Raw genomic sequence first — 11,751 nt, 5'->3', positions numbered from 1 at the left:
TGCCCACATCCACTGGTTTACTCCACACATGGACCGCCCTGTGTAAACACTGCCCCTCACATCCTTTCTAAATCTTTCTCCTAGCACCTTGAAAATAGCTTTTCACTAGGGTGGGCAATTTCAAGATATCTACCATTCTTCTTATCTATACCTCTCCTGATTTTATTAACCTCTAAGTTGACCTCTCAACCTCCTTTTATTAACCTCTTTAAGTTGACCTCTCAACCTCCTATGCTCCAAGTTTATCTAGCCTGCCCTTGTTACTCAAATCCTCTATTCCTGGTAACATCCTGGTAAATCTTTTCTGAATCCTTTCCAGCTTAATAATATCCTTCCCATAGCAGAGCGACCAGAACTGGACATAGAAGAGGCCTTACCAACATTGTGTACAACCTCGACATGACATCCAAACTCCTATACTCACAGGACTGAGCTATGAAAGCAAGCATGCTAAACACTTCCTTATCCAGCCTGTCTACATGTGAAGCAGACTTCAAAGAATTAAGAACTGTGAATTTGAGCCCTTAGGTCTCTGTTTCACAACACCATCCAAATCGCTACCATTACCTGTACAAATCCTGGCCTTGTTTGTTTTACCAAAATGTAATACCTCACATTTATCCAAATTAAACTTAATTTGCCAGTCCTCAGTCCATTGACCCAATTGATCAAGTTCACTTTGTAATCTCAGATAACCTTCTTCACTGTCTACTATATCACCAATTTTGGGGTCATCTGCAAACTTATTACCCATGCCTACTATATTCTTATCTAAATTTGCATAAACAACAAACAAAAATGGACTCAGCACCAATCCCTATGGAACACCACTGGGGACAGGCCTCCAGTCTAAAAAACAACCCTCCACCTTTGTCTCCTGCCAATAAGTACCCAATTGGCAAACTCACCCTGAAACCCAAGAGATCTAACTTTATTAATTTGTCTACCGGAACCTTGCCAAAGGCTTTACTAAAGTCCAGGTAAACAATGTCTACTGCTCTGTCCTCAGTTTTCTTGGTTATTTCCTCAAAAAAAGCTCAATCAAGTTTCTGAGACACAATTTCTCTCCGACAAAGCCATGCTGACTATCCAAATGCGTGTAAATCCTATCTTTCAGAGTCACCAATAAACTACACACCACTGAAGTTATATTCACAGGTCTATAGTTCCAGGCTTCTCTTCTACCCTTCCTTAAACAAAAGCTACTCCCCTGTTATCTGTCACCTCACCCAGTTATAGAGCTACAAATATTTCTGCAGAGGGCCCCGCAATTTCCTCCCTAACTTTCCACAATGTCCTGGCAGATACCAGATCAAGCCCTGGAGATTGTCCATCTTTTTATTTTCTCAGACCTCCAGCACTTCCTCTTCTGTGATGCGAACTGTTTTCAAAACATCAATATTTATTCTTGAGTTCTCTAGCTTCATTTTTGTTTGCCACAGTAAAAACTGATGCAAAATATTAATTTAATATCTCTCCCACCTCTGAGATTTAACACAAAGATGAATTATTTGATCTTTAAGGGGCCCAACTCTCTCTCTAGTTGCTGCATTATTTTAATGCACTTTTAGAACGTCTTTGGATTATCCTTACCCTATCTGCCAAAGCCATCTCATATTCCTCGTCTTTCTGATGTCCCTTTTAAGAAGGCTGCTATACTCTGTACTGTTCAAGAGATTCATTTGAACTGTTGCCTATATTTATGATTTTTTAAATCCTTGACTAGAACTTCAAGATTTTTATTCATCCATTGTTTCATCATTCTATCAGCCTTACCCTTAACTTGAATCTGAACTCTTGACTCAAACTTTTGAAAGCCTCTCTCCTATCATATGTCTTGCGAACTGTCTACTTCAGTAAACGTTTGAAAGCTTGTCTCTTACCATTAGTATTTGCCTGACTCCAATTAAAAACTTTAACTTTCATTGAACTTATCCTTTTCCATAATTATTTTAAAAATAAATCATCACTGGACCCAAAGTGTTACCCTATCACTTGCCCTGCCTTCTTACCCAATAGAATGTCAAGTTTTGCTCCTTCTCCATTTACACATTGTTAAAGAAATATTTCTTTAACATATTTAACAAATTCCTCACTGTCCAAACCTTTAACACTACAGTAGTCCCAGCTAATGTCTCAGGTTCACCATTTCACCTACTGCATGTGCTCAATAAAAATAAACATTTATTACAACTTCATAATATTTTGTCATTGTCTTGTGTTTCAGTTATGTATCTGGTATGTATGTTTTCTAGTTCACATGCTTGCACTCAGGCATTCTATAATCCTGAAAATTATGAAATCCAGAAATTACTTGTTTTCAAGCATCTGGATTGAAGAGGTTGCAATGCATCAGTATGGTAACCAACGCTGTCCAATTGTTGGGAAACATACCATCTGGATCATTAATGCCAACTGGGGAAGGAAACCTGCTGTCCCTACCTGGTCTGGTGTGCATTTGACTTTCAAATGTACTGTCATATGACTGATTCACATCTACTCATAAATTGCCTTGCAAGGCACTCACAGTTGTATTCAGGAAGGTGATTCAACACCATCTTGAAAGCAAACAGGGATGAGTAATAACTGCTGGCATTTCTCACAATACCCATATCCTGTGAGCAAATATAAAAAATGACAATGCATTTACAAGACCTAAAGTCTTAAAATGGAAATAATGCAAATTCTACATCCTAAACATGCGGGATAATGTAAACAGCCCATTTCGGATATATGAATTTTTAACCAATAAGTAGTCTGAACATTTTAAAGATGGCAGCCAATTGGAATAAAGACAAAAACTAAGTTATACATACTCGGCCTTTCATCTACGTTTCTCAATTTAAGAAAAAAAGACAACCAGGAAAAGACATTTCAAAAAAACTTTTTGTTTACTGAAGGTTACAAACAATTCACAAACATGTCTGGAAGAAAGAAGTACAAAATAAATACAGGACAATTTCAAGCAATTTGGTGGAACCAAAAAGGGCATACATTTGGAAATGACATTAAAGAGTCAAATGGAAACAAAAGCGTATTTATTTGCACAATGTCAAAGGAACAGTCTTGTACAGGACAGAACATGCAGAACACTGCAAATGAGATGGCGCACTTGTGTCTGCTGAGGATGCCATACAAAACAAAAATCAGGGACAGGGGATTTAAAAAAAAAACCTCCCGTTACTCATTGTGTTATTTGTTACTAACAAACTATTGAAAATACTTTTAAAGTGCAATCTCTGATTCGACTGTGGCCCACGACAGTCAGGAATTGTGTTGTTCTCTTCTCGAGAGAAGAAATGCACAAAAACAATTTTTTTTCTTTTGCATGTCTCATTTGCTGCAATTTTCTATATTCTGCCAGAAGACACAGTAATTTGTGGTTTATTTACGCTTTTTGAAAATACTGATCTCTCAAAATGATTTGATTTCAATTTAACGTCATTGATAGTTTGAAACCCTTACTTTCAAATAAATACAGTGGTCAAAATATCAAAACTATTTTAAGGACAGAGAGTTCAACTTCTCCACAATACAGGTCTTCTTGTTCTGTGATGAAATTGGTCTCCAATTACCAGAAAGGGAATTAAAGAAGCATTATAACAACTGAAGCACAGGAATTCACATCTTTAAATAAACAAGCAATTTGGGCAAAGCAGGTAAACAACAGAGGCACGTTCCTGCTCGTGTCCTCTGCTTCATCTACTGCACTGTGTGCAGTAATAGAATTCACCAGTGGGGAAGAAAGAAGCGGAGGAAAAGCTGGTGAAAACCATTTCAGGTCCATTCTTGTACAGCTCCTGGGGCTGATTTGTAGGTAAGTATTGGCTGAATCTTACCAGATGTAAGAATACAGGCTTATGTGATTGTCTAAGTGGAATTAGGCATCACAAGAATTGAAGCACCTTAAGCATTACCCTGAAGTAATCATACTGCAAAAATAAACTGCTTTCGTCTGTCTGCTGCCTTGTGATAACCTTGTGCACCTATTAGAACTGCAAAAACTGATCACTGTTGGTTGAAAAATAAGGAAAGGTTAAATTGACTACATTCTTAACTCTATGGGAGTAAACAAACTTATGCAAGGTTTTGAAATATAATCAAACAACTTTTTTTGTTTTACTACTTTCAGCATTAAACTTTGCTGAATTGCCAACTGATATTAAACAAGCTGGCCCATATTTATTAGTTTTGTTTATTAGAATTGAAGAAAAGCATTTTAAAACCTTGCCTTAATTTACAAGTTCAAGAAACCAATGGTGGGGGCGATTGAGTCTTTGCAGAAAAATGAAGTTATTTAACTCTTACAATGCCTCATCCCTCAAACTGTCCATGCTCACAGAGATCACTGACCTTCATGGACAACATCTTGAGGATGGGACGATCAAGATGACGGAAGAGAAAGAAAACCTTAAAAAGAGCATCTACGATCAGTTTACCACAGCTCCCCGTTCTTGCAGTTTAAGTGCCCCATGACCAATTGCAATCCTTCCTGGCTGAAATATGTTTATGCCATGCTATGGGCCCATTTTGCTGATGCTAACACCAGTCTCATGACACACCTATCAGTACTTGTCCACTGATCACCATATACCACAAAACAGTTGTTTCATATGAAAGTGAAAATTATTAGGCAGAAGGAGGACCCACTTTCTTAGATGATGATATATTCAAAATTGCTTGCTCCATGCTTGCATGACAATATTAAAAGGTTTTGGGCTATTCCATGGGATCACACAGTGTACAACATAAAGCTAAGGCATTAGATCACATGGAGACATCAGATGGAACAAATCACTGCACAAAAAATCAGGACACGTTTTGCGACTGACTTGCGTTTGCCTCTACTTGCATGGAATAAACACCTTAAAGAGGATATCCAGTGGTTTTGGTTTCTTTAATTTAGAATTGGAGAGTTTCATTAAAATTATTTTTTCAAAATTACAGAGAATAGAGATTAATTTCTATTAAGCATATAACTAAAGTTCAGATTTTTATTTAGCAGAATTGGGTAGATTAATGTACTAGACTAGGTTTGTAATTAATACATTACCATAGCTTGCAAAATTCAAGAGTCCTCAAATGTAACCTTGCATTTGCATAATCCCCGTGCCTTTGAATACTGGTTTCTTGAGGTTGCTGTGTATTTTAATGTTATTGAATCATGGAGTCATTACAGCACAGAAGGTGACCATTGGCACACTGAGTTCATGCTGGACTTAACTGGAAGCAAAGAGCAAGAGTTCATTTTATTGTTACAGATTTATCAGAACCTCAATCTCTCTAGCAGTTGCTAGCACTGAAAATACAAAGGTGAAAGCAGCAAGATATGGCTATTTCCACTATGCTGAACCCACTCATCTATCCATTGTACAGGAATGTCAATTCATTCTGAACTACATAACTTGTAACCTATCCCTTTAAGTCACACTTGTCTCTTTTCTTCACACAAAGAACTAGCTCCAATCCCTCAGTCAACTGTGAAACCGCTACACAATTCCTGATGGTCTCTTTCTTTCCCACCTTTATAACCTTCCTCAGTTCCTTTCCCTTGCCCATATTAGCCTTTTTAACAATTCTGGTGCACTGCATTCCACCCACAAACATCCATCCTATGATTGGTAGCAGATTTGTTGGCCATCTTGCCATCATGTTCCCGAATTTACTAAATCTCTCATCTTTCCTATTTATCTTTCAATGTTCTGAAGCCTCCTTGAAATCTAATTCTCTCAGTATCTCATCAACTCCTTCCTAGATGTTAAGAGGCTGCTTCTCTTAGCTGGCAAGTCCAGAACAAGGAGACAAGTCCTCAGGATAAAGGGTCAATCATTTAAAATTGTGATGAAAGTTGCAATTCTTTAGAATTTGCTGCCACTCAGAGTTTTGGTCAAGTGTATTCAAACTGAGATGGAAATCAGAAGTCTATCAGGGTAAGGCAAAATAGTGGGCCTGAAGTGGAAGATTAGCGATGATCTTATTTAATGGCAGTGATACATCAGAGTGATCACTTCTGGTTACTATTTGAATCCTTATTAGCATTCATTTGGTCAAATCATAAAGTGATTTAAGATAATATATTAAGAACTTTTTTTAAACCTCACTCCTTTCAATGCAAAGTTTTATTTTTATGGAAATTTAAAATTTTCCAGTAATATCAAATAAATTATTTAAATTGAGAAGTTTTTGTATAACTTTTGTATTAATAGAACTCAAAGATGCTTAATTTTAATTCAGATGAGATTATAAATTCAAGTTTGGATTCTTGAGAGATGTTATTAATGGTAAATGGCTATTGGAGTTCAATTGCCCAGAATCCACTTCTCTTAACCTCAAATGCTTTGTAGCTTTTGCCATTTATATACTTTCTAAAATCTAGCTGCAACTTGTATGGCTGGACCTCTGTCAATGTCATAGTAAAGGAGGTTGGGAGCATTTGTTGAGAAGAGGGCATAAACCTAAATAATTGCCTTTTTAAAAACAAAGAAGTGCACATGCCTTAATATTACAAGTACCATCTGTGAACTCTGCAGATAGCTTTTAATATTCAAGTGTTGACATCAGGGGAATAAAATTAATATGGTCAGACAGATTTAACAGATGGATATCAATGTGTTGTGAAGTGGAGGGGGGATAATTAAATCACACTATAAGTGATGTCACTCAAGTTTTCATCATAAACTTGAAATATTCTTAATTCACTCAGTATTTTGGGATTGGAAGCGAGTTTTCTTGGGAGTAAAGTTTGCCACAAAATGACACATACGGCAGAGAGAATCCTCCAGCAGACTGAGGCAGCAGAGCGGACCTGCCAATGTGGTTCACTGGCATGCCCTGCAAGGGTAATCTGTTTTCTCAGTGCTGGCACAATAAGCACAAAGAAACAGAGGGAGTGCAGGAGAAACGCAGTAGGTCTGGCATTTATAAACAGAAAAGTGGAGTTAACGTTTTCAGGCCAGTGACCCTACATCAGAACCTTCGGTATTTTTCCAGCACTCCCTGTTCTGTGTCGGTATGCCATTTAATTTCTACCAAATAACCACAACTGAATGTTCTAATGAAATGAGTTATTCTAACTGTACATTACATGCAAAACATAGCATATTTTAAGAGTTGAGCCACATACTCTTGCATCGTGCACTGAACCGCTTTGGCTGGCAAGACAGAAAACGTGCTTAATGTGCTGGTTGTTTCAAGCTTATGAATCAAACTGCCACTGTGTTGTACAGATGTATGCTCAATTGCATTGCGCTCCAGTGACTGTCACCTGAGAACGTTCCCATTCTCTGAAAAAGATTTGACACTTCCCAAACCCACTTACAGAGCCATGGATTTACCAGAGTTGTTGGTAAACAGCTGAGAAGCTGCCACTTATTCAGGCAGTCTACTTAGAAATATCCTGACTTTTTCCCTCAGCTAAAAGAAAAACAGGGAACATTCATATTCAAAACTTCCGTGCGGTTTTGTGTCAAGGGGGAGTGTCTGGGACTACAATGGCACCACCTAAAGAATTGCCAAACTACCAAGATCAAGCTGACAAATCAGAGCAATAACCACTGTGGGAACGCAGAGAAATGGGACTCTACGGTTTTCTGAGGCGTTGCAAACTGTCCCATTATACAACTTCTAGCACCAAAATTATCCCAAAAAACTTCCAAAAGACAGCTGCCAAAAATTCTAATAAAAATGCTCCCTGAAAGAAGGATTTCACATTTTCTCCCCTCTTCCCCTGCCCATTGTATATTTAGGTTCTTCACAGTACAATGAGGATTTGCATTGCAAAATGTGGTAAAGTTGGAAATGTATTATTACCAGCAGTATCAGAGGCAGAAGCCCCCTAATGTATAACTCTACTATCCATCAAGATGTAAATGCCTTAACAAACTATTCGTCACAACATACCCATCTCCAGCATTCTCTTAATTCTGCCTTTCAACATTAATCAGCAACCAAAACATTAGAAGTTTACGGTGTACATCCAAATGTGTATTTTGGGAAAATAACGAGGGAAGCGGACACACATTTTGTGTTAACAAACAGAATAATCATGCTCTGGTTCTGAGAATTGTTGTGACATCTGATTATGCCCAATGTTAAAATCCAATTTTTAACACCCGTGATTGTTTATTTTCCAATGTTTTCCTTGTTCTGCTAACAATAAGAAGAGTGCTTTATAAACCCCCACCCCCACACATCACAGTCATCTCTTTGATGAGACAACAGCTCAATGGCTCTCTGGGTCTATGGTGACTTTACCTTTACTTATTCCACAAGCTTTTCAATCAGTGTTACTTCTTTCCTGCTTACAATGAATTGCTACAATAAGCATTCAGTATTGTATTATGTTTACCAACATATGTGATGGGCCAAAGGGGCTTTTTCCATGCTGTAGATCGTTATAAACCACTGAATTCACATCTGTTGTTTACTTTGCTGCTCTCTGGTTTCCCCTGTGATGATAGCCAGCCAAGTAAAGGGTTTGACTACCTCCGATGGCGGCTGTGTCCTGTGTTGGAGTCTTTATAATGGCTACGCTCCCTGCTTGTGTCCCTATGATGACGGCTACGTTCCCTGCTTGAGCTTTTCCGATGACGGTTCCGCTCCCCACTCGCACCCCTCCGCTGTCTCTGCTCCTTGCTCGGATACCGAAGGCGGTTCCGCTCCCTGCTGGATCCCTGCCGGACGCGGACCCGATCCCTGCTGGCATTTCTTCGGTATCGCCTCCCCTCACGACTCTGGTCTTGTCGGCTGCAGCTTTGCTCGTTGCTGGAGCCTTTCCAGTTGCGGCTCTGCTCCCGGCTCGAGTCCCTGCCACGTCGAGTACTCTCCTTCCTCGAGCGGCCCTGGTGCCGGCTCCATTCCCTCTGATGGCAGCTGCCGTCACTACTCGAGTCCCTCCAGTTTCTACTGCGATCACTGCTTGTGCTGCTCTTACGTGATTTGTGAGCCCTCTTCAAGTCCTTTTGCACTTGGTTGCCTTCCACCTTGAGAGCATTGGTTTCAAGGTCTTTTTCTGCATGACTGGGGCCATTTTGGTATTTACCTTTTTTCCCAGTGCACTCCTGCAGGGAGCAGCCTTTACTATTAGGTAATGTAGTTATGTGTTCCATGCTCTGCACAGACTTACATTCACCTGGAAGCGGAATAGGAATGATGTCGCTTTGTGTCTGAATCTGGCCCAAACCACCGGTGAATCTTTCGGCTGCATCCGGTTTTCCGTTGACTTCCTGAGCGAGTGGCACTTGCTTGCCATGGCTGAGAGTACCAGGACATGTGAGCAGACAGGTAGCAGCCTGTGTGGGGGCTGCTCCCAACACTGGGCACACATTCCCAGCTGTCCGGTCTCCGAGGCCCACCTTCAGGTCCGCTCTGCACTGATGGCTCTCACTTTCTTCCTTCCGCTTCAGGTTCTCCAGCAGCTTCTCCCTCAGCTCCTTCTCCTTCTGCTGCAGCTCCACCACACGCTCCTTCTCTTCCTCCACTCGCCGGAGCTCTGCCTCTTGCTGCCGCCTCTTCTCTTCCAGCTGATGCAGTCGGGCCGCCTCAGCTTCACGCGCTTCCAGTTCCTGCTGCTTCCCAACCTGCAGAGAGTACCAGAATAAAAGTCAAACAAAAACAGTCCCTTCAAAAGCGATCAAGAAAAAGGAGTTGCATGCTTTATATTCGAAATCAATTTTCACACAAGACTTGTGAAAATATTTCTGTTTTAGACCTCCCGGGTGTGCCAGTGAATGCAGCTTTTAAATACCAAGCACCTTCAGGCCACAAACAGACTTAAACCTATTAATTCAAAACACAAAATACTGTGGATGCTGCGACACCGAAATGAAAACAGAAAATGCTGGAAACACTCAGGCGAGCAGCATCTGTGGAGAGAGATGCTGCCCAACTTAGCATCGGGCATTCACATATTAGGTCAGTGACCAAATGAACCAATTCCAACAGAAATTCCACCCTTCATGCTATGGACCCACCCACATTGACAGATATTCATTCCATGTTCAGAATTCTTCAAACCACCATTTGTGTCCCATCTTAAAATCCACTTTTATTACCTTGAACCTTGACATGCTTGTTCTCTTAGCAGTACCAACTCCAACTACCTCAAAATTGTTCTGGTTCGTCGGCACATTTTAACCTTCTGCTCCTTCAGCGATTTAACACAAATGACTTTATTTTCATCTCAGGTGTCGAGGAACACAAGCTACAACAACTCTTGGATACCAAGAACTGTCCTTCCCTTTCCATCTCTCAGCTCGTCTTCCATTCACAATAAGCTCTGATCTGCCCCTTTGGGAAAATAACTGATCTTGCCTCAACAAAAGCATCAGCTCCATCCCCTCACAAGAAGTTTGAGCAAGGCTTCCATCAGCTTTGTCTCATTATCCACTTCTATGGGCAGGCGCATTTTCTCAGCTCAGTGGACCATTTTCCCCATCATCTGAATTCTTCCCACTGACCTTTTCCCCATTGTCAACCATCACACTAAAATCTTTTAATAAGCTCTTCCATGGGATGAGCAGGTCACTGGTGATGTGAATATCTGTTTCCTGTTGTCCTTGACTAGGATGGCTTACTTGGCCATGACAGAGGGCAGTTAGTAATGAACAACATTGCTGTGGGTTTGGAATCACATGTGTGCCAGACCAGGTCAGGATGGCAGATTTCCTTCCCTCAAGAACATTAGCAAATTACATGATCCACTATGACAAATCAATAGTAACCACGACCAAGGCTAGCTTTTAATTTCAGAATTTAACTTGCTCATTAACTTTAAATTTCACTAGTTGCTATGATGGGATTTGAACCATGGGCCAAGAGCATCTGGACTAGTGGTCCAGTGATGTTACCACCAAGTCAGCATGATCCTGTTGCTGCTGTGACATCAGCTGTCTCAATTTGTATGCTTGGCTATTCATTGTGATCCATTTCACTGTGAACTTGCAGCACACTATTCACTTAGACCCAACCTTAACATTGTGACCAGTTCTGATGAAAGGTCATTCCATAGGCTTGAAACAATAACTCTTTCACACTTTCTACATATGTTGTCGGACCAGAATGTCGCTACCATTTTCTATTTTAATCCCTATTAATTCAATTTTAATTAAATATTTTGTGTTGCAAAACTTTGCATTTGTGATTTAAATCAACAGCATGGGTTTCTTGCTCAGGGTAATTTAAATTAGCAAACAATTAAATGGTACAGCAGGTTAAGACTACGAATTAGCACAAATAAACCATAAATCATGAATTAAATGTCAAAAAAAATGTTTTTCTATCCTATTCCCTGGCATATTTCCAAGGCAAATCATTAAAACTCAAGTAGTGAACTGCTAGTATAAAGTTCAAATTTCTCAAAAAACAATTTTTTAAATGTAGTATTTCCTAATGGGTAGCATGGTGGCTCAGTGGTTAGCACGGCTGTATCACAGGGGTTCGAGTCCACCCTTGGCAACTAGCTGTGTGAAGTTTTCACATTCCCCCTGTGACTGCTCGGGTACTCCTCCGGGTGCTCTGGTTTCCTCCCACAGTCCAAAGATGCGCAGTTTAGGTGGATTGGCCATGTGAAGTGCAGGCTTACAAGACTAGGGAGACGGCTCTGGGAGGGATTATCTTTGGAGGGTCAGTGTGGACATGATGGGCCAAATGGCCTGCTACTTTGACACTGTAGGGATTCTATACCTGCATCAACCTCTCTTTCTGCGATATTAAATGTAAGCAGTGTGCCAGCCACTAAAAACAGCAGAATTC

At 40.2% G+C, this 11,751-nt stretch overlaps 1 protein-coding gene across 2 annotated transcripts in view; it reads right to left on the bottom strand.

Moving 5' to 3' along the window:
• Positions 1-2,874: 2,874 nt before the first annotated feature.
• The window catches only part of LOC122550918 (uncharacterized), a 39,131-nt gene continuing 30,254 nt past the window's right edge, over positions 2,875-11,751 (bottom strand). For both annotated transcript variants that reach the window (XM_043692366.2, XM_087988392.1), the window contains one exon: positions 2,875-9,578. In XM_043692366.2, the coding sequence (XP_043548301.2) occupies positions 8,481-9,578 (1,098 nt within the window). In that variant the 3' untranslated portion in view covers positions 2,875-8,480. The remainder of the gene's footprint in view (positions 9,579-11,751) is intronic.

Source organism: Chiloscyllium plagiosum, unplaced genomic scaffold, assembly GCF_037043375.1.
Source record: "Chiloscyllium plagiosum isolate Xiang-an unplaced genomic scaffold, Cpla_swu_hap1 HiC_scaffold_6, whole genome shotgun sequence".
Classification (NCBI taxonomy): Eukaryota; Metazoa; Chordata; class Chondrichthyes; order Orectolobiformes; family Hemiscylliidae; genus Chiloscyllium; species Chiloscyllium plagiosum.
This window is presented reverse-complemented; position numbering and strand designations above follow the sequence as displayed.